Raw genomic sequence first — 24,161 nt, 5'->3', positions numbered from 1 at the left:
CAGGACAGAAACAGGCTCTCCGACGATACAGTTGAAGTCGGAAGTTTACATACACCTTAGCCAAATACATTTAAATTCAGTTTTTCACAATACGTGACATTTAATCCTAGTAAAATTTCCACGTCTTAGGTCAAGTTGTAGGCCTCCTTGCTCGTACACACTTTTTCAGTTCTGCCCACAAATGTTCTATAGGATGAGGCCAGGGCATTGTGATGGCCACTCCAAAACCTTGACTTTGTTGTCCTTAAGCCATTTTCCACAACTTTGGAAGTATGCTTGTGGTCATTGTCCATTTGGAAGAACCATTTGTGACCAAGCTTTAACTTCCTGACTGATGTCTTGAGATTTTGCTTCAAGATATGCACATAATTTTCTTCCCTCATGATGCCATCTATTATGTGAAGTGCACCAGTCCCTCCTGCAGCAAAGCACCCCCGTGCTTCACGGTTGGGGTATGTTCTTTGGCTTGCAAGCCTCCCCCTTTTTCCTCCAAACATATCGATGGTCATTATGACCAAACAGTTCTATTTTTTGTTTCATCAGACCAGAGGACATTTCTCCAGAAAGTACAGTGCAGTTGCAAACCGTAGTCTATCTTTTTTTATGGCGGTTTCGGAGCAGTGGCTTCTTCCTTGCTGAACGGCCTTTCAGGTTATGTCCATGTAGGACTCATTTTACTGTGGATATAGATACTTTTGTACCTGTTTCCTCCAGCATTTCACAAGGTCCTTTGCTGTTGTTCTGGGATTGATTTGCACTTTTCACACCAAAGTACGTTCAGCTCTCGGCAACAGAACGCGTCTCCTTCCTGAGCGTTATGACGGCTGTGTGGTCCCACGGTGTTTATACTTGCATACTATTGTTTGTACAGATGAACGTGGTACCTTCATGCTTTTGGAAATTGCTCCCAAGGATGAACCAGACTTGTGGAGGTTACAATTTGTTTTCTGAGGTCTTGGCTGATTTATTTTGATTTTCCCATGATGTCAATCAAAGAGGCACTGAGTTTGAAGGTAGGCCTTGAAATACATCCACAGGTTTATTTTGTATTTGTTTTTTATTTCACCTTTATTTAATCAGGTAGGCTAGTTGAGATAAACAAGCGTACAGTCAATAACACAATAGAAAAAAAAGAAAGTCTATATAGTGTGTGCAAAGGCCGTGAGGAGGTAAAGAAATAAATAGTCCAAAGTAGCGGAGTAATTACAATTTAGCAAATTAACACTATAGTGATAGATGAGCAGATGATGATGTGCATGTAGAAATACTGGTGTGCAAAAGAGCAGAAAGTAAATAAAAACAATATGGGGATGAGGTAGGTAGATTGGGTGGGCTATTTACAGATGGACTATGTACAGCTGCAGCGATCGGTTAGCTGCTCAGATGGTGGATGTTTAAAGATAGTGAGGGAAATTTAAGTCTCCAGCTTCAACGATTTTTGTAATTCATTCCAGTCATTGGCAGCAGAGAACTGGAAGGAAAGGCGGCCAAAGTAGGTGTTGGCTTTGGGGATGGCCAGTGAGATACACCTGCTGGAGTGCGTGCTACAGGTGGGTGTTGTTATCGTGACCAGTGATCTGATATAAGGCAGAGCTTTACCTAGCATAGACTTATAGATGACCTGGAGCCAGTGGGTCTGGCGATGAATATGTAGCAAGGGCCAGCCAACTAGAGCATACAGGTCGCAGTGGTGGGTGGTATAAGGAGCTTTGGTGACAAAACGGATGGCACTGTGATAGACTGCATCCAGTTTGCTGAGTAGAGTATTAGAAGCTATTTTGTAAATGACATCGCCAAAGTCGAGGTTCGGTAGGATAGTCAGTTTTACGAGGGTATATTTGGCGGCGTGAGTGAAGTAGGCTTTGTTGTGAAAAAGGAAGCCGATTCTAGATTTAATTTTGGATTGGAGATGTTTAATGTGAGTCTGGAAGGAGAGTTTACAGTCTAGCCAGACACCTAGGTAGTCCACATATTGTAAGTCCATAGTAGTGATGCTAGCCGGGCGGGTGTGTGCGGGCAGCGAACGGTTGAAAAGCATGCATTTGGTTTTACTAGCGTTTAAGAGCAGTTGGAGGCCACGGAAGGAGTGTTGTATGGCATTGAAGTTCGTTTGGAGGTACACCTCCAATTGACTCAAATTATGTCAATTAGCCTATCAGAAGCTTCTAAAGCCATGACATAATTTTCTGATATTTTCCAAGCTGTTTAAAGGCACAGTCAACTTAGTCTATGTGAACCTCTGACCCACTGGAATTGTGATACAGTGAATTATAAGTGAAATTATCTGTCTGTAAACAATAGTTGGAAAAATTACTTGTGTCATTCAAGTCCTAACCGACTTGCCAAAACTATAGTTTGTTAACAAGAAATGTGTGCAGTGGTTGAAAAACTAGTTTTAATGACTCCAACCTAAGTGTATGTAAACTTCCGAATTCAACTGTAGATTCCCTTGTTCATGCGTAGTTTGGACGGACCAGTCATCAGCACTATCTGCAGTGCCTCTATTCACAATACGTTGCTGCTACAATTTTCTTTGTCCTGCTGCTCAGCCACTTTACCTCTGATTGTATGCATATGACTATCACTGATATCGTTATTAATATTGTTATTGTACATACTGTATATTTTATTTATATTGACACGATCTATTTCTGATATTGCTACTTTGCAAGTAACCATTTGGCTGTACCGTTTACACCTTAGCAAAATATTGATATATAAAATTAATATTGATATAAGTGGTCATAACATGATTTTGTGACATACCACAACATTATCATACGACTGTTTCAAGTGTCCACCACAAATATATGGCGCTTGTACTGTACATGTGCACCTCACTCACGTTTCAACTCAGGTTGCATGGCCTTAACTTATGTATGGAATACTATGTGATAAGTGCATGTGTAACAGTATACAACGTGTGCTAATGTACTGGTGTGAAGGCATTTGGGCAGTGGTGTAAAGTACTGAAGTAAAAATACTTTAAAGTATTACTGAAGTAGTTTTTTGTGGTATCTGTACATTTCTTTACAATTTATATTTTTGGCAACTTTTACTTCACTACATTTGTAAAGAAAATAATGTACTTTTTACTCCATACATTTTCCTTGACACCCAAAAGTACTCATTACATTTTGACAGGAAAATTGTCCAATTCTCACACACTTATCAAGAGAACATCCCTGGTCATCCCTACTGCCTATGATCTGGCAGACTCACTAAACACAAATGCTTTGTTTGTAAATTATGTCAGTGTTGGAGTGTGCCCCTGGGTATCCGTCAATAAAACAAGAAAATTGTGCCAAATTCCAATAAGGAATTTGAAATGGTTTATATTTTTACTTTTACTTTTGATACTTAAGTACATTGTCCCCCTGGCTATGCGCCAATATATACACTACCGTTAAAAAGTTTGGGGTCACTTAGAAATCACATTTTTTGTCTATTAAAATTGATCAGGAAATTCTAGCGGCCATGACTGAATTAAACCTGAGTTGGTTTTGGGGTGTGGGTTGATGTGTGAGTTCACAGGTGGGAAGAGTTAGACAAAATATTTAGCCAATTAGCTTCAGCCGGCTGATGTCTGACCGTGACAAAATTGGTTTGACTTTGGATAACTTATCTCCGGGGCTAATTGGGGGCTGTCAATAAATTGCACAATGTAAATGAGAACATATTAATTTCTACAATTTATAGGTGATTTGAGGTTTTTAAGTCATTGAAATTTGTAGCTATTGAAATTTTTATATATTGACCAATTTACAGATGTTTCCTAACTAGCCCCAGGGATATCCAAAGTCAAATAAAATTTACCACAGACATTACAATCGGTTCGCTTGCAGCTGCACTCCATGATTACTTGTGTCCTGCCAGCTGTGGGCAGGATTGAAACAAACCCAACCTTCATTTACATTGTAATGCAGTCAGGACCAAAAGTTTCACGAGACTGACTTCATGACCAAAATTATCCTCTTTACACTTTGTAGTCAATTCTGACAGTATAATTCATGTTTCTGACTGATATCAATGCCACATAGTCTGTTTTCTAAATGAGAAGTAGTTTTTTAGGGGCTGTTGCTCTTTAAATTGTCTATTCGTCAGAGTGCCTTAATTTGAAAATATACTGCACATCCTAAAACATACTCACATATGCCGACCACTATACTTCATTTAGCTTGTTCAAGTATCCATCCCCATCTCCAAAGACCGCCTCTCATCCGGTTACCAAAGACATGCTTCTCCAATGAGTGGCCAAGCCCTCGTTACACCTACAACTTATTTATCAACAACCAGCCCTTTTGTATCATTGCTAGCTATTGCGCTCATATTTCCGGCTGTGAAAATAGCTGAAATATTTCTGACAAACCCCCATTGCTTAGATTTACCATTGCGTTAGGTTTGTTAAACTTGAGCCCAGGATCAGTTTGGCCTTTTTAGACCACACAATAAATAACATTACATGAACCCTAGCACTCCAACTCTGAGATGCTTGATATATACAACCCCTGATCTCTGATTTGATGTGCAGATAGGAAAGAGGGCCATTATGCACCAGTCCATCTCAAGAGGAGGAGACTCTGTATGTCTGTTCTGTGGGAAGAAATAAAGAATGGATGTTTTGAAATATTGATTCTCAATCTCTCTTGCCTCCGCAGGCCACGGCAGTCAATTTGTTTTTGCAATGCATGCTGGGAATCACCCTGGGAGGAGAAGGCGGAGGGTCTGAGTCACTGGAGCCTGGCGTTATAGAAAATAAATAACCATGAAAAATGTATCAAAATAATGTCATTTTTCATGTTTTATTCACTGAATTTCATATCAGAGATGTGTGCAGTAGACTCGTTTAGAGTTGTAGTTTATTTAATCGGTATACACAGCTTGGATTTGAGACCCCTGCAGCTGTACACATCTTTTCATCTTTAACTAATGAAATGGTGCACATTTGAACTTTTATAAGAGTTGATGGTGTGTGTGTGTGTGTGTGTGTGTGTGTGTGTGTGTGTGTGTGTGTGTGTGTGTGTGTGTGTGTGTGTGTCTGCAACTTTCCTGTCTGAGTGTGTTTGTGGGGGTTGGATCTTGGATGTCTTGAAGGCCTCTCTTTCTTCAAAATAAATGCCTGTTACTTTTTATAGCCCAGCTGATTTTGTAACAATGCCAAAATCCCATTTCTAACTGATATTGAAATAACCATATGATCCCATTGAGCTCTTTGAATTTCCTTCAGGGTATATTGACTGTGATGTTTAGTTACAGCCAAATACATAGGCTTATCTTAAAGGCTTGTTCAATTTAAACACACACACACACACATAGCCTTGAGAAAGGTTGAGTTTTCTTTTTTTTTGATTGCTTTGGTACTATTTTCACAAGTATGTGGGGGAATTTTCTAAACTCTTCGTACAAAACTCCAAACTGGTAACACTTGTAACGCAGCCAGTCTTACATTCAAAACCTTTCATTGTGCATTAATTTTGTTTGTAGACATATTTCACCACAAAACCATTGATCCAAAACACAACATTCAGATATGTTAACCACCAGTTCATCCAAAAGCAAAAAATATGAGAAATGTTTCAAAATTGCCCTTTGAATGTAATATGCTACAGTACATTAGTTTTCACATAGGCAATACACTTGCCCAACCCATTAAAATGTACTGAACAACTTTCACAATGTAGTCAAATGAAAGAAATGAAAGAAACATAATGTTTAGCAGGGACTAGTTTGCATCAAAGCCTGTCTTGAAAATGTGGATATAGGTTCTCATCAAAATCGCTGTAGATATCATCATTGTTCATGCACCTGGAGAAAAACCCGTTGGCATGGTGAATCCAAGCCTGACTTTCAGTAGATCTGGATTGATGTTGTTGCATGCCTCATCCATGGCCTGAAGGAGGGGGGTACGCTCATGGGGATGGCAATCATACATCTTCCATCTGTATTGTAATTATGTATTGCATTTTACAGTGTTGTATTGTACTTGTGGCTCAGTTCATAACACCATAACAGCAACACAAGAGTTTTTGGTTCGATTCACACTGGGGAATTGTATTGTATTGAGATTGTATTGCTGCACTATAGGAGCTAGAAACCCAAGCATTTCGCTGCACCTGCTGTAACATCCGCTCAGCTGTGTACGCGACCAATAAACTTTGATTTGATTTGCTACATACAGTACATCTCTGATCTTTTTTAATGCTTACTGTGAAGTAAAATCAGAATAGTCATGATAATAGTACATTTGAGTATATTTCCTACTTTTATGTTTCTACTTTACAGACATACACTTTCATTATGTACTTCTCAAAACTTGTAATAGACAAACCAGTTTACATGTTAAATGTATAGCTAGAGTAGCTTTACCCAACTTTTATGTGATCATCAATTAAGAGCAGTTGGATTAAGAGATAGTAAAAATTTATTTTAACTAAAGAGAAGAGAATAATATCAAAAGTAATGTGAGCATCGCATCGTGAAAGGCAATTACTTTATATAAGCATGTATTGCAAAGTAAAAGATGTATTTCGAGATGAAAGCCTGACTAAGTTATTAAGTGAAAAAATAAAGTTGTGTGTTGTACTTTGTCAATTGAAAATGTGCTTAGAGTTTTGAAACGGCCTTTTTGACTAGCTGTTTTGAGTGTTTCAATTTTGTGATAATTGCACAAAAAAAAATATATATTATAATAATTAAACAAAACTGTAGTTTATTTGAGAATAGTCAAATATGGATGTGTGTTTGCCACCTCTGTAACTCCCTCAGACAGAACCAACCCAGCACTGTGACAAGTACAGAGTATAGATCCTTATACTGTGTCTCTGGAGGCTAGCACCATCTTATACTGCGTGAGAAAAGCTGAATGAAAAAGATGTAAGGCAGATTAACGCAGCCTTCACTTGCGGTTCTCACCAAAGTTGAAATAATTAGTAGAGAGCAGAGGGAATAATCATCTCTAACTCGCAGAGTAAAATAAACCCTCCGTCGTGCTGCGTGGCTTCAGAAAAGGAGGAAACCAATTTTCTCCTGCTTCTGTTCGACTTTTGCGCATTCGTCATTCTTCTCTGACTGAGATTCAGATTTTTTCATTTGAGCTTTCCTGGCTAATCCGTTAGCAAGAGGATTTAACCAACAAAGACAACCATGGAATTAACAGGCTTTTTTGGCTTTTAATATATTTTTGAGTTAAAATAACACTTATCCCTAGCTTTGTTGCCTGTACCTGGAATCATGTCACTACATTTAAAATATGCTAATTTATTCTAGGCTTGTATGCTTTCTCTCTGCCTCACAGAATAGTGCTAGGCCTATGTAATTGATATAGAGTCTACAATCACAGATAATATGACCTCCAGAACCGAAATCAATGTTTATCTTCTCTGTGTATTGACTAGTGGCTATAAAGATGGCATAACCAGTATGCTAATGGTATTAAACACGGTCAATGCAGCGATCGTTGTGTTTTGGCAGAATGTCCTTGACCTAATGTTTAATTGTCGTAGTGTTCCTAGGGAATGTAATTAGTTCAGTAATAGGTGTGTGTGTGTGTGTGTGTGTGTGTTCAGTAATTGATGCAGACTCTGTATGTTCTTGTGTGCATGTAATTGTGTATGTGTGTGGGTGGAAAATTTACTTGATTGATATACAGTACAGTTTGCGTGTGCATCTGTGTGTTTGTATGTCTATGTGTGTAGGGAAGAACTACATATCTATGAGTGCATCATGGCTGAGTGATTGATTTTGGTGTGTGTGTGTGAGTGATTGATGTTGTGTGATTGAATGAGCGTGTGTGTGAGTGATTGATATTGCTGCATGTGTGTGTACTGTGTGTTCCAGATCCATACGAGCGGTCGATAAGTGGTGGATGCAGCCTCATCAGCATAGGCAGGTAGGAACCAGGGGACATTAGACAGCACATAGGTCAACCACACAAGATTGTCCATTAGGCCGAATTACCATCCATAACTGTGTGTTTGTGTGTGTGTGTGTTGACCATGATCCAAGCCATTGCCTCAACCACAAATACAACCACCATTAAGGGACGGAGAGAGATATAGGGGGAGAGGTGGTGTGAGATGTGTGTGTGTGTTATCCTTACATAATACCCTGGGATTTTGTCTGTCTGTCCTCCCCTCATTCCCCACGACCCTCTACACACACACACAAATTATTGAGCACTTATCTGATTAGAGGAAGGATTCAATCAAGTTGTCGCCCTGTCAAAGTGGGCGCATCTGGACAGGCTGTTTACTGAGAGCTGAAAGATTCGTAAGGAAGGAGAGGCTTGTTCATCAACCACACTGTTCTATGTGTGTGTCCTTGCCTTTCTCTGCGACTGTGTTTCTCTGAGATGGTTTGTTATATGTGTGGGTGTGTGTGCGTGCATACAAGAGTGCAAGTGTGTGTGTGTGTGCAGGAGGCTGTAAGATAATGTCTCTGATGTTAATGGGAAGTGTGTGTTGTGGCATGTCCAGGCGGTTCAGAGTTCTGTGTCACTGTCATGTGTCAGCTCTGATTGGCCCAACTGATGACATGAATATAGCCTGAGCAGAGCGCCTCTAGGGTTGTGTGTGTGACATGTACTGTATATAGGTCTGCCTCTAGGACCACATAAATGCCTGGTCCTGCCCATATGCCTGTAGCCCTACAGTAAGTGTCTATAAATGACCAGGTCTGGTTAATAGGCCAGAAAACTGACCAGACCAGACCACATATTGAAACCATGGGGTCTATTGACTGATTGGCCTTGCCAGACCTATAGTTCATCCTGTATGTTCAGCAGTCTTATGGCTTGGGGTTAGAAGCTGTTAAGGAGCATTTTGGTCCTAGACTTGGCACTCCGGTACCGCTTGACGTGCGGTAGCGGAGAATACAAGAGTGACTGGGGTCTCTGACAATTTTTGGGGCTTTCCTCTGACACCTAGTATATAGGTCCTGGATGGCAGGAAGCTTGGCTCCAGTGATGTACTGGGCCGTACGCACTACTCTCTGTAGCGCCTTACGGTCAGATGCCGAGCAGTTGCCATACCAGGCGGTGATGCAACCGGTCAGGATGTTCTCGATGGTGCAGCCAAATCTTTTCAGTCTCCTGAGGGGCAAAAGGGGTTGTCTTGCCCTCTTAACGACTGTCTTGGTGTGTTTGGACGATGATAGTTCATTGGTGATGTGGATACTAAGGAACTTAAAACTCTCGACCTGCTCCACTACAGCCCCGTCGATGTTAGATTTTAGACAAAGTCTTTTTAAAGATGAACGGTATTATTCAACAATGTTGAACTGATGATGTGTATTTTATTTGTATGATTATGGAGCTTTTCTTTGTTTGCTTTTGAGGAAACTAATAGGCTCTTTTTTTTGGTGCATCGTTGAGTAGTATGAGTTTGTACCTGTTGTGCCTGTTCGACCCGCCTTTTCCTGTAGTCCTGTAGTCCACGATCAGCTCCTTTGTCTTGCTCACATTGAGGGAGAGGTTGTTGTCCTTGCACCACACCGCTAGGTCTCTGACCTCCTCCCTATAGCCTGTCTCATCGTTGTCTGTGATCAGGCCTACCACTGTTGTGTCATCAGAAAACTTAATGATGGTGTTGGAGTTGTGTTTGGCCACACAGTCATGGGTGAACCTGGAGTACAGGATGGGACTAAGTACACACCTCTGATGGGCCCCAGTGTTGAGGATCAGCGTGGCAGACGTGTTGTTGCCTACCCTTACCACCTGGAGGTGGCCCGTCAGGAAGACCAGGATCCAGTTGCAGAGGGAGGTGTTTAGTCCCAGGGTACTTAGCTTAGTGATGAGCTTCGTGGGCACTATGGTGTTGAACGCTGAGCTGTAGTCAATGTACAGCATTCTCACATAGGTGTTCCTTTTGTCTAGGTGGGAAAGGGCAGTGTGGAGTACGATTGAGAATGTGTCATCTGTGGATCTGTTGAGGTGGTTTGCGAATTGGAGTCTAGGGTATCTGAGAGGAAGCTGTTGATGTGAGCCATGACCAGCTTTTCAAAGCACTTCATGGCTACCGACACGAGTGCTACGGGGCGGTAATCCTTTAGGCAGGTCACCTTCGATTTCTTGGGCACAGGGACTATGGTGGTCTGCTTGAAACATGTAGGTATTACAGACTCGGCCAGGGAGAGGTTGAAAATGTCAGTGAAGACACTTGACCAAGACACCAGACTTGGTCCGTCTGGCCTCGCGGCTTTGTGAATGTTGACCTGTTTCAAGCTCTTGCTCACATCGGCTATCGAGAGCGCTATCACACAGTCGTCCAGAACAGCAGGTGCTATCATGCATGCTTCAGTGTTGCTTCAGTGTTGCTTCAGTTGCTTCAGTGTTGCTTGCCTCGAAGCGAGTATTTAGCTCGTCTGGTAGACTCGTGTCACTGGGCAGCTCGCATCTGGGTTTCCCTTTGTAACTAACAAAATAGCACAGTTTTTTTTGTTTCACCTTTTTCTTTAAATAGGATAGATGGGCTATAGGGGCTACATTATATGTTGAATGTGATATTCTGCCTATAACCTCATTTCTATTTTATTCAGAGATTAGAGAAATTAATTGAATTGTCATTGAGCTATTATCAGGCTGGTTAATGCGATGCATGTCTGCTGAATTTGGAAATTCACCTGCATTCGGTCCCGCCCCAACCTACTCAGCCAATCAGGAGCCACTACTGCGATGCGGCCATGGCATACTGCATACTTTTTGCTAAACGGTACATGCTAAATAGAATGCGACAATAAGTACATAGTATGCAGTTTAAGTTTGTAGTACACAAGTATGGATATTCGGCCATTGCTTTGGGTTTGGGCATCTCCCCCCACTCTCTCTTTCTAGCTCCTCTCATACTTCTGTTTCTCTCTGTCCATCCATCCATCCTTCTCTCCTTCTCTTCCTCCCACCTCTCTCTCTCTTCCTCCATCCCTCTCTCTCTTCTTCAATCCCCCTCTCTCTGCAGTGTAGCTACAGACTCTTGTTAGTTCTGTATAGTTGTCCTGGTTCAGTCTGGCTCAGCTCAGCTTGGCTCTGTGACTTTATTTACGGGGCTGTTTGACCACTGGAGGAAAGCCAATGTGTGTGTGCATTATTGCCTCATCCTGACAGTTCCCACCTCACATATATAACTCTCCAAGGGAGGGAGAGGAGAGAGGGAGATCGGCGGAAAGCAAGAGGGATGGAAGGAGAGAGCAGTAGATTGGTAGAGAGAGAGGGGGATGGAAGGCACTATAACTCAGTCCTCCTGCCTCTCTATGTCCTGCAGTCATCCTGTCATCCCCCTGTAGTTATCATGATTTATCTCTCTCACCCTGCACGTGCACGCACGCACACACATTTACACACACACATTCACACATGCACATACACACGCACGCACGCACGCAGTGAGGCACATGCACACAAATAATTAGTGTGATCGATAGACCAAAGCATCCACGTGGTAAAGAGGAGAAAACATACCACCAGTATACTCTATGGTTTTCAAGGAGTTGTATATCGTGACTCTGCTATCCTCTCTTCTGTCTTCTACCAAAACTCAAGGGCAACACACACATATTGCACACATACAAGCAAGCACCCTCACACACACACGTCAGCAACCTGACCTACACTAGGTGTTTGACTCTGTGTGTGTCCATGAGAACTGCCTAAGGCTAATTCTGAAGGCTAATTCAGCTGCTCTACAGTCTTATTACAGCCTACTGAGCCTAGCAGTAATGTTCTGCTTTAGCTTTAATGATTTACTTGAATAACCTCCTCTCTTCTATCCCCATCCCTCAATATTGTCTTTAAGCAATCGGTCCGCAAGCTCTCTCTTACCTTCCTCCCCCTCCCTTTCTCTCTCTCTCTCGCTCACTTTATCTTTCTCTATCTCCCTCTTTTCCTCACTGTGTCTCACTCTATCCCTCATATCTCTCTCCCCATCTGTCTTTATCTCTCTCCATCTCCCTCCCTCCCTTTCTCAATCACTTCATATTTCCCATTCTCTCTCTCTCTCTGCCACATAGCTGGTCTCTTTAGGATTTCAAATACATTTTGCCCCGTGGGCCGCATTCGGCCTTTAACAAGGTTTGGGGGGCCGGACTAAAAATGTGTTATATTTCCTCGCTGTCAAAATTAGAAAGAAATTGTCCTCTATTGTTTTTGGAATTTCCGATGCTCCCTTGCTAGCTTGCTAGCTTTTATTTTGCTGATTATTAGTGAGCTGGACACGGTCAAGAAACTGTATGAATGTAGGTCCATCCATCTCTACACCGTTTCGATTTGGTTTTAGCAACACAAAGAATCACCCGCGGGCCGGATTGGACCACCTGGCCGGCCAGATCCGGCCCACAGGCCATATGTTTGACAGCCCTACTACTAGGCAGAATGATTAATTATTGACAATGAATCAGCGTGTGTGAGGTAGAGACTGAGAGGGAAGGAGTAAAACAGACACAAAAAGAATGAGATAGGGAACGAAAGAGAGAGAGACATGGCTCTGTAATAGTGTGTGTATTTTTTATTTACAGTAAATACTTATTTTCTATGTATTTTAGTATTTTCAAATAATGTGGCCTGGATCAGCTACTTCTATCTGAAGTATTTGAAAGTATTTTAAAATCATTTCCTATACATGCATGGCAGTATTTAAGTACTTGTGTAAATACTGTTTATTTAAGTATATTCAAATACATGCCAATTCCTGTATTCAAGTATTTTTTTTATGCCAGTACTTTCTAAGTGTACAGTCGTGTCCAAAAGTTTTGATAATGACACAAATATTCATTTTCATAAAGTCTGCTACTTCAGAGTCTTTAGATATTTTTGACAGATGTTACTATGGAATACTGAAGTATAATTACAAGCATTTCATAAGTGTCAAAGGCTTTTATTGACAATTACATGAAGTTCATGCACATGACTGATGACAGCCCATTCTTATATAATCAATGTGAGTTAGTCAGAATTTGTGGGTTTTTGTTTGTCCACCCGCCTCTTGAGGATTGACCACAAGTTCTCAATTGGGATTAAGGTCTGGGGAGTTTCCTGGCCATGGACCCAAAATATTGATGTTTTGTTCCCCGAGCCACTTAGTTATCACTTTTGCGTTATGGAAAGGTGCTCCATCATGCTGGAAAAGGCATGGTTCGTCACCTAACTGTTCCTGGATGGTTGGGAGAAGTTGCTCTCGGAGGATGTGTTGGTACCATTCTTTATTCATAGGCTTTGTTCTTAGGCAAAATTGTGAGTGAGCCCACTCCCTTGGCTGAGAAGCAACCCCACACATGAATGGTCTCAGGATGCTTTACTGTTGGCATGACACAGGACTGATGGTAGCACTCACCTTGTCTTCTCGGGACAAGCTTTTTTTCCGGATGCCCTAAACAATCGGAAAGGGCATTTATCAGAGAAAATGACTTTACCCCAGTCCTCAGCAGTCCAATCCCTGTACCTTTTACAGAATATCAGTCTGTCCCTGCTGCCCTTCTTGACACTAGGCCATTCTCCAAAAGTCTTCGCCTCACTGTGCGTGCAGATGCACTCACACCTGCCTGCTGCCATTCCTGAGCAAGCTCTGTACTGGTGGTGTCCCGATCCCGCAGCTGAATCAACTTTAGGAGACGGTCCTGGCGCTTGCTGGACTTTCTTGGGCGCCCTGAAGCCGCCTTCACAACATTTGAACCACTCTCCTTGAAGTTCTTGATGATCCGATAAATTGTTGATTTAGGTGCAATCTTACTGGCAGCAATATCGTTGCCTGTGAAGCCCTTTTTGTGCAAAGCAATGATGACGACACATGTTTCCTTGCAGATAACCATGGTTGACAGAAGAAGAACAATGATTCCAAGCACCACCCTCCTTTTGAAGCTTCCAGTCTGTTATTCAAACTCAATCAGCATGATAGAGTGATCTCCAGCCTTGTCCTCGTCAACACTCACACCTGTGTTAACCTCTCTAGGGTAGGTGAGATGCTAACGTCCCACCAGGCCAACATCCGGTGAAACTGCAGAGCGCTAACATTCTAAATACACCATTTGTTATAGTAAACATTCTTGTAAATACATGTATCTTACATCAGTTAAAAGATTAACGTCTTATTAATCCAGCCGCTGTATCAGATTTCAAAAAGGCTTTACTGCGAAAGCAAACCATGCGATTTTCTGAGGACAACTCCCCGCACACACAAGTATTACTAGCATTTTCCAACCAAGCATTAGCGTCACGAAAGTCAGAAATAACAATAAAATAAATGGCTTACCTTTGAAGATCTTCCTCTGGTGGCAATGCCAAGTGTCCTAACTACACAGTGAATGTTCGTTTTGTTTGATAACATTCATTTTTAAAGCCTAACACGAAACATTTGTAAACCGCTTGCGTCGTGATTTCCGTCTCATTTAAATTTGGACGAAGCGTTCGTGGTAATTACACACACTAAACGTTTATCCAGTCATGGTTGGTTTCATTGCAGTCCTCTGGTTGTTACTAACACAACCATACTTGATGGTTATTTTCCTGGGACGTATTGACCGAAACAAACTGATTTGAAGACACCAATTAATGACCTCATTGCGCACCAGTGGTAGGACCGGTCTATCGTTGATTGACTGTATTTTGGCCCAATGACCACTGATCATCTTGAAATCTAGCTTGGAAGATAGCCAATGAGCTGAGGTAAACGGCAACATGTAATGGTTATACGCTCGAAGACCAGCCTTTGTCATAAACTCTGGCGTAAAAGAGGTTCATTCACCATTGCAAATCCTACTTGACGGAGCCACGAGTGTTACGCATAGCCGTACATAGTCAATAGCATTTTCAGCAAGTTTATATATTTAAACTATGGTGAATAAATCAGGAAAAGCTAAAACAAAGTCTACGTATACAGATTTAACACAAATTATAGAGGAAATTGATAGAGAAAGCGAGACCGAGTTGCTTCAGCACCTTCTGCCCCTCTATCTCTGTCCCTTCTGCTCCAACCAGTGGTGTTCACCTGCCCAGATTTATCTCTGCAGGCATGAATGTGCCTCAGGGCAAAAAGGGCACAGTAGGGAGACGTCGTTGTGCCCTTTGTCACAGGAAATGCCCCATCACCTGCACCACCTGTTCAGTAAGTCTTTGCTTTACAGCAGAAAGAGACTGCTATGGGCCATGGCACCAGCAGCACAACATGGTGTAGAGGACTGAGGGTCTTCCCAATATTGTAAATAGAAAATGTGTAAATAGTTACCCTTGTTAATTGTTTATGTTTAATTATTATTATTATTATTTTATTTAAAAAATATATTTTTTATATATTTTTTTTTTGGGGGGGTGTGTGTTAGAATAGCATTTATGTATTTTGTATATAGTTCTTTCCTTCAAAATGTATCACTGTACCAATTCGGCCACTTGGGTACATTTGTGTGGGACACCTGGGTGACTTCATGCTCAATGTCACGTAGCTCGCTCATTTTTGAAGTTTTCTGTCTAAAACTTTGCTCAGCTATTGTTGCCATCTTATGTTCTTCATCCCCTGCATCCTATCTGTATGTTTGGCTGTTCTTGGTCATTTGAAAGATGATGCAGCAACAATAAAAAACAGAAAACGTATGTTTATTTCCTTGTATTTTCTTCTACCAGATCTATTGTGTTATATTCTCCTACATTCAATTCACATTTCCACAAAATGCAGAGTGTTTCCTTTCAAATTATACCAAGAATATGCATATCCTTGCTTCTGGGCCTGAGCTACAGGCAGTTAGATTAGGGTATGCTTTTAGGCAGAAGAAGGTTGGAGTACCTTCAAAAAGTTAACGAGAGAATCACTGACATGATGTCAGCTGGTCCATTTGTGGCAGGTCTGAAATACAATGGAAATGTTTTTGGGGGATTCAGTTCATTTGCATGGCAAAGAGGGACTTTGCAATTAATTGCAATTCATCTGATCACTCTTCATAACATTCTGGAGTATGTGCAAATTGCCATCATACAAACTGAGGCAGCAGACTTTGTGAAAATTAATATTTGTGTCATTCTCAAAGCTTTTGGCCACGACTCTATTTCCAAATATATTCCAATATTCAACTACTTGTTTTCAAATAAAACATATCCAAATACTTACTTTCAAATGACTTTGAAAGTCATTTAAATACCCGAAATTGTATTTGAACCCAGGTCTGGTGCATGCGCATGTGTTTGTGTGTATGTGTGTGTGTGTTCAGTACTTCCCTACGTGTGTCAGTGATTAACTCCAAATGGCTCTTTTATCACAGGAATTAATGCTGCGTGACTCAACTGGAATTATTGGTAAATCTTTGTTGACGGAACGCTGTCAACATGAATTCATCCCACAATTAGTTAGACAAGTCGTTAGGATGAGGGGTAATTGATCGGCTGATAGATAAAACCTTAATGAGAATGATAAAAGAGAGGAGGAATGATCAGGAGAGAGGAGGAATGATCAGGAGAGAGGAGGAGAACTTGTCTGAGCTTTAAACCGTCATGACAATATTGAGGCATTGTTGCATTCAGAGATGAAATGGAGTAATTTCAAGTGCTCCATGTTACCAAGGATTTATTCAATGATGCCAGTTTAAAATACGTGTGATAACTCTAAATGTGGCTGTACTTGTGCATTTTAGGTATTTGTGTAAATACTGTGTATTTGAGTATTTTCAACTGCTTCGTTTGGATTATTGGATTCATTGCAGTATCATTACAGTGCCTTTTGTACATACATGTGTTTACAGCCCAGTGCAGTCAAAACGTGATTTTCCTGTGTTTTATATATATTTCCACACTATGAGGTTTGAATAATACTGTTAATACGGCCTGAAATTTGAGCCTGTTTTGGTTGGATGGAGTTTTGGCCTGCCCGGTGATGTAAGTAAATAGACCAATACCAGCTAGTTTTCAGGTTACATATCCCTCCCATTAGGCTCATCCAATTAGGGCCCTCACTTAGACCACTCCAGACAGTCCTAGCAAAAATTCTTGCTTGAGAAATGACTCTTCACTAAGAAGATATTTTACTTTATTTTTGACAATTTTAATTGAAAACAATCACAGTAAGGTAATTCATTGTTTCCCAGAAATAATTGAATATTGTGATAAAAATGGCTGTTTGGACCTTTTAATAGCTAACTCTAAAACCATGTAATACTGTTCAAACTTTAGAATCAGACTTTCCAATGAAGCAATTCCAATGTATTGAAGCGGTTCAGCCCCACCTTCAGCAATACACTGTAGGGGCTAGAGCTGAATAGTGTGTTTTTCTCCTGCAATATGAGAGAGAGAGAAGGAAGGAAGGAAAGAGAGACAGACAGACACAGAGAAAAAGAAAGAGAAGCATAGCGAAAAATGGTGTGAGAGAGAAGAGGTACTGTAGTGTGGTATGATCTTTCCAAAGACATTATCTCCACACTGCCTCAGTCCAGAGCTGCAGGGGATTTCAGCACTTGGCGGCAGGAATGTGTGCGTGTGAGCAAGTGTTTTTGTTCACGGTAAGCGTTGGTGTGTGTGTGTGTGTGTGTGTGTGTGTGTGTGTGTGTTTCTGTTCATGACAAGGGTGGTTGTGTGTGTTGGTGTGTATGTCCTTGACAGAGACCAGTTTCCAGTGATTCTCCCGCAGAGAGTGAGAGATGTGTAGACAGACAGACAGGTTGGAGGTCACAGTGACAGTGGGAATCCTAGCCACAGATCACCACTCCCTGTCATTCCAGCTGGGTCACACCTCACTTCCGAACTGCCCAACCACATCACGATCAAAGGCAGGAGAAGAGAGAGGGGTCAAGGTTCATAATGTAGCATTTTCAGGCATTTTAACTGTCATATTTCACTACTGTATGTTCTGATAAGATCTGTAAATTGATGTTCTGACACTTTTTTGGAGGGTGTGAGGAGAGAGGGGAGAAGGAGTGAGGTGAAAGTGGGTGAGGAAGGTGGTGAGAGAGGAGAGTTGTGAGAAGAGGGGGTGAGGAGAGAAGAAGGGATGAGGGTGTGAGGAGGATGGGTTCCATACAGTACAGTATAGGAAGAACAGTATAGAGAAGAAAGGGGTGATGAGAACTGAAGGGGTTCCATTATAGTACAGTATAGAGATACTTCAGACCCAGTGATGATCATGAAACATTCATGCAGTATGATCAGCATCCTCCTTCACAGCAGTATACCAGAGCCCTCTACCATACCAGAGTCCTGCTGTGTTGCCCTGACTTTGCTTCTGGCATTTACATTTGACATCAGAGTGTAGGCACAGTATATGGATTCATCTATCTTCGCTTGAGTAACGGCGGTTACATACAGGTAACTGCCAAAATAAAGGAAACACTTAAGTAAATGAGGGATACAAGGTATATTGAAGGCAGGTGCTTCCACACAGGTGTGGTTCCTGAGTTAATTAAGCAATTAACATCCCATCATGCTTAGGGTGATGTATGAAAATGCTGGGCAGGACATTATTTTGGCCATTATTTTGGCTACCATGGCTCTGCCCCCATATAATGACAATGCCCCCATCCACAGGGCACTAGTGGTCATTGAATGGTTGGATGAGCATGAAAACGATGTAATCCATTTGCCATGGCAGTCTCATTCACCTGATCTCAACCCAATTGAACACTTATGGGAGATTCTGGAGCGACGCCTGAGACAGGGTTTTCCACCATAGCCATCAACAAAACACCAAATTACTCGTGGAAGTGTGGTGTCGCATCCCTCCAATAGGGTTCCAGACACTTGTATAATCTATGCCTAGGTGCATTAAAGCTGTTCTGGCTTGTGGTGGCCCAACGCCATATTAAGACACTTGATGTTGGTGTTTTCTTTATTTTGACAGCTATCTGTAGGTGCTCCTTTGCTAGTTGTTCACACTGTATATGGATACAAGTCTGCGTCAGGGACCGATGTGTGTGTTCAATCAATCACAACAAATATATGTGTGCATGTGCCTCCCTGTGTGTGTATTCATCTAAAAGCAACCTCCTAGATTTACAGAAGATCTTTAACATTCTGTAGTATGTCAATTGATAGCAGTAAGTCTTACTACTTCAGCAGTTTCTCTCTCTCTCTCTCTCTCTCTCTCTCTCTCTCTCTCTCTCTCTCTCTCTTTCTCTCTCTCTCTCTCTCTCTCTATCCCTCCCTCGCCCTCTGGACTGTCACAGTGTTGTGGTTTCATTCCACCGCAGCCTCTCCTGATGTAGCTACCTTCATTTGGATATACAGCTGTTATGTTTCTCTCTTTTTTTGTGGTCTGCCTCCATCTATATTTTTTCCTCCCTCTTGCTGTTGCGGGTAAGGACTGCCAGGTCCCGAGGGAGAGGGCGTGTCTGTGTTTGTATGTCTATGTGAGTGTGTTTGAACATGCGTGCGTGCATACACTTGTGTACGTGTGAATGTCAGCCTGCATGCCTGTGCTCGTATGCCTTGTGTGTGTGCCCGCAACACTTGTGTGTGTGCCCGCCACACTTGTGTGTGTTGAAGTGTGAGGTGGTTACTAAGCAGGGACAGAGAGGAGAGGAAAGGTAGTTTCCTTGTTGCTGCAGTCTGAACACCTCACCTAGTCGTTGTCAAGGGAGACTATCACCATGGTTACCACAGATGTGCGCTCTGGCTGTGTGCGTGTGTAGTTTTAGATCCTTTCTTTGCTAATGAGATGGGGTGTTAGCCCTAGACTGACTGATTCCCATGCTTCATTGTGAATGAGAGAAAATCCTTCTCATCTACTCATTATGATTCAACAGAGCCTCTTTTCTCATTCTCTGGTGGTCTTCTGCAACCAAATACTAATTGTTGGCAGTTATTAAATTAATATTCCTTTTTGATTGATTGACTATAGTAAAGAGTTGGAAAGTGTTTGTGGAATGAAAACATAGGGCTATGATCATTCTATTGAATGCAGTCCAGTGATGATGTCTGATTTAAAGGCTTACATTTAAAGAAAGCTTTGACCAATCTGGGTAATGATATGATTAAAACAGAGGCCCTACATTCCTTTCAATGTTTTACTGAATGTGTGATGTTAGTGGTGGTAGTCATACATCGTTTGGAGTTGATATTTCTCCTCAGAATCATTGCCTGTTACACTTTGATTTCTACTCATGTCAGTTTTCCTCTGGGACTGTGTGTGTGTGTGTGTGTGTGTGTGTGTGTGGCATTCTCTCTCTTCCAGAGCTGAAGACGTTAGCGCTTACTTTCTCTCTCTGCCTGCTGTGGCTCTTGACAGCACAAAGTGGGTCAATGTCACACACACACACGCGGTGTCTGTACCTGTTTTGTAACCAGCTATAGAACCGGAAGAGAAGAGGCTACACCTCCAGGTGGTCTTTATGACAGGAATAGTCTGGATCTGGGGAAAGTTCTGTGTGGGTGGCTGTGTGTGTTGGGCCTGGAGAACGCTCTTTGCTATGAGGGGTGAGGGGAGAAGGAAGGAGCCTCAACAGGTTGCTAAACAAGAAGTTCTGAGGTCTATGATCTAGACTCTAGAGTTATCACTGTGGTCCAGCTGTCTCATACTTTATGGCATTAAAGACTCAGTACTGTGATTGATGAAGGTTTCACTAATGTAAAACTGTGTTTTTTTTACTAATAAATAGCTCTTAATGAACTTCCGTCCTCTACGAGTGACTTAATACCTTTTGTTGACTATGTTTTAGTTTGTAGTAGCATTGTAACTCTCCTCTCTTTCTTTTCTCTCAGAAGCCCTTCCACGGAGCTGCGTTTCTCCCAGACGGCAGGCGATGCATTCCGCCTAGACTCCCCACCTCGTTCCCCGACCAAACCGAGGCAGCCATGAACCCCGAGGAGGTGGAGCATGGCCAGGAGCTGATCGAGCACGTAGAAGCCGACCAGCCCCCTCCTCAACGCCGTCGCCACGACAACCACATTGCCACCAACAACGGTCGACCCCGGCAGCCTAGCAACCACAGTAGTGAAAACAACAACCACCCTGCTCCCCGCTACAGGAGATATAATGAGGCTCCTGGCGCAGGTGGCAGCAGGGTCAGAGGGCCCCCACAACGCAGGTCAACAGAGGAACCAGAGGCGGAACTTCACCTGGGGGCCCAGTCCACTCCCCAACCCCAGCAGCAGCAGCAGGCCCAGGGTCAGTCACAGCCCATCTTGCGTCCTGCAGTGACACGTTACCGCAGACAGGGGGACAGCGAGGCCAGGCTCAGAGCACAGCAGCAGAGACACATACAGAGACAGCAGAGAGAGGCTGAGAGGGTACACCAACAACAACAACAACCTCTGCCAGCCCCACAGCCTGTTCACTCTCTACCCCCAGAACGAGAAGAGCCGGAGGAGGATGAGGAGGAGAGAGGGAGGTATAGAGAGAGGGAGACAGAGGGGGATAACTCTGCGTTAGGCCGTTCGGCCAGCACGGAGAGTGCTTTCCACACACACACAGACCGGGCGGAGGGCGACTGCGTCATGGCCCTAGATCTTGAGGCAGAGGACGAGGGCGGTACTTACGAGGTGATGCTTCGCCCAGAGGCGGAGGGATACACAGAGAGCGCTGAGTCAGAGCAGCACCATCCCCACCCTCAGCCCAACCTGAACCTCAACTACCCCCCTCAGCCCCCTCCCTTACCCCGGGAACCCCTACCAGACGTTGGGAGACCCCACAGTCAGGAGGAGGCAGAGGAAACCCTGAACCCTGGTGGTGGTTACTCTAACTACGTCTACACCCAACCTCCCAACCTCCATGGGGGAGGGGCCAGGGTGCCGGGGGAACGGGACAGCAGCGTCAAGGAAGGGATGGAGCCTAAAGACGAGGCATATTCTGAAGCCTACCACTACTCCCTGACAGAACATGTGTATGAGGAGATCAGCGACGCCCCCTCTGCTGCTGCTGCTGAGGGGGCGACTCCTACAAATGCCAACGAGAACCTCCAGCAGAGAAAGGCGGCGTTCCGTCTGTTTGAGGGGGGGGACGGGGGCGGGGACTACTGGCAGCAGGAGGCAGTGGGGTCGAGGCTGCACCACTACGACGAGCGCTCGGACGGCGAGTCAGACAGCCCTGAGAAGGAGGCGGAGTTTGCTCCGTACCCGCGTGCAGACAGCTGTGACCAGGACGGTGAAGAGGACATCAACATGATCGTAACGGAAGTCAGAGAGAGTTCCAGCTCTCAGAGTCTGGAGAGAGCTGCTGCGGGGTTGGGGGAGGGAGGAGACAAAGAAGACATGATGAAAGGAGGAGAGGAAGAGGGAGACTCTTACAACTCCCAATCCGACGCCCCCACAGACTCCAAACATCCCAAGGGAGAGATGGAAAGAGAGGGGGATGAGAGAGAAGGAGAGGGCGTTCCAGCCCCAGCAGACAGTCCCTCTGAGGACTCGTCTGGGGTTCGTAACAGTCGTGAGAAAAGAGACGCCATCACCCTGGCCATAAAGGACATCAAAGAGGCCATAGAGGAGGTGAAGACCAGGACGGTGAGGTCACCCTACACCCCTGATGAGCCTAAAGAACCCATCTGGGTGATGAGACAGGACCTGAGTCCCACCGCTGAGTGTTGTGACCTGCAACCCTCACTAGGGGGCGACGTGAGTACTGGTTTGATACAAACACTAGTGGGTGTGTGTTGGTTTAGTCACCTCACCTGTGTGTGTGAGTGCGTGTGCACGCATGCGTAAATGTGTGTGCATGTGTGTGGTCACCTGACACACTGTAATGAAGCTGGTTGCTTAATAATGATGTAATTCTTATATAAAGATACAGTAGATAGCATCTTGAGTTACAACCTCAGACTGGTCAGGACAGGAAAGAAGAAGGGTCTGTTAATAGTCTGAAGTGGCTTCCTTTCCTTCCCTTGTCTTCTTTCTCTATCTTTATTTATATGAAAAGGCAAGATAGGTGAGAGCAATATGGAGGATGCTCACTATGAAATTAGCTCGTCTCTCCAGTTCTTTCAAATCAGTACAATAGAAGGAGAGGAGGTAAGGAAAAGAGGAATCAACTTTAGACTATTGAGATACAGCCTAGGAAAAGGTTTGGTTGTATTTTGAATGTATTGGATCATGGTCCAGAAAGGCAACAGCAGAAGAGCTGAATAACACATATCCTTCTGGTTTCAAGACCACAAGATTAGACTCCTCCCCCTTCTTCCTCTCTCCCTCATTTATCTTTCTCTTTCCCTCTTTTCTGTCTCACCATCCCCTTCTCACTTCATATCTCTATAACACGTCATCTCCCCTTTTATCTTCCCTCTCCCCCTCCTCCTCTCATTATCCCTCTTTCCCTCAGAGGGGTTGTTTGTCACATACTGGTTTTGCTTTCTGAGTAGTGGCTGTGACGACAAATGATCCTCCTCCCCTCACCGTTTGACTGCTGCAGTAGCTATAGCGTGGGTAGGTTGGTTGAATCGTTTGACCAGCGGTCTCATCTCATCAGTATTCCTCCTAGCTCTGTGGTTGCATGCCACCTTTCCTCTCGTAGCTTCTCCACTACACAGTCAGCCTTGCAAATGGAGCTGTCTTGGCCTGCCAGACCTCGACAGCCTGACACTGATAAGAGGGGGGAGGGGGTAGAGTGTAGGTTAAGAGAGGAAAAAAGAAAAGGGGAGGATGGAGAAGCGAGCATGAGAGAGTGAGGGAAGAGTCGGAGAGGATTGCTGAATTACGGAGTGCGAATTATACCGTGACATTCAGGGGTCACTATTTTTTTCACGGGACCTCCTATGTTTTCAGAATATTTTTTTATGGGCCTAATAGTAAAGACGTGTCTTCTTTTATTTTATTTTGACACAGAGGTGGGCATGTTCGTTTAATTTGGAATAAGCTTTTATTTAAAAATGTACCACTGTAGCAGTACAAATTGCATTTTAAACAAATAGGAGAATAGTTCAATTAGCATTATTTAGAGACACCCCACCAAAGTTAGACTTTGTTGCATTTAGGGAGACTCCTGTCTCATTCAGGGAGATGGCATGCTGATGTCAATCAAATCAAATCACTCAGGCCTTACCGTGAAATTCTTACTTTACAAGCCCTTAAACAACAATGCAGTTCAAGAAATAGAGTTAAGAAAATATTTACTAAATAAACTAAAGTAATAAAAAAATACATATATATAAAAAATAATCAAGTAACACAAGAAAATTACATAACAATAACCCAACCCCTGTTACAGCGGTTAAAAAAAAATCTGACACAGCGGTTGCATTAAGGAGAGATATATCTATAATTCCATGTTTATAACTTGTATTAT

At 43.0% G+C, this 24,161-nt stretch overlaps 1 protein-coding gene across 4 annotated transcripts in view; it reads left to right on the top strand.

Moving 5' to 3' along the window:
- Positions 1-24,161, top strand: part of apba1a (amyloid beta (A4) precursor protein-binding, family A, member 1a) — a 100,767-nt gene that overhangs the window by 46,519 nt on the left and 30,087 nt on the right. For 2 of the 4 annotated variants that reach the window (XM_021606637.3, XM_021606631.3), the window contains exon 3: positions 20,651-22,498. In XM_021606637.3, coding sequence (XP_021462312.3) covers positions 20,744-22,498 — 1,755 coding nt within the window. In that variant the 5' untranslated portion in view covers positions 20,651-20,743. The remainder of the gene's footprint in view (positions 1-20,650; positions 22,499-24,161) is intronic. The other 2 variants (XM_090238029.1, XM_021606633.3) reach the window with 1 other exon arrangement.

This window comes from Oncorhynchus mykiss, chromosome 6 (genome assembly GCF_057628025.1).
Source record: "Oncorhynchus mykiss isolate SJ-2025 chromosome 6, ASM5762802v1, whole genome shotgun sequence".
Classification (NCBI taxonomy): domain Eukaryota; kingdom Metazoa; phylum Chordata; class Actinopteri; order Salmoniformes; family Salmonidae; genus Oncorhynchus; species Oncorhynchus mykiss.
This window is presented reverse-complemented; position numbering and strand designations above follow the sequence as displayed.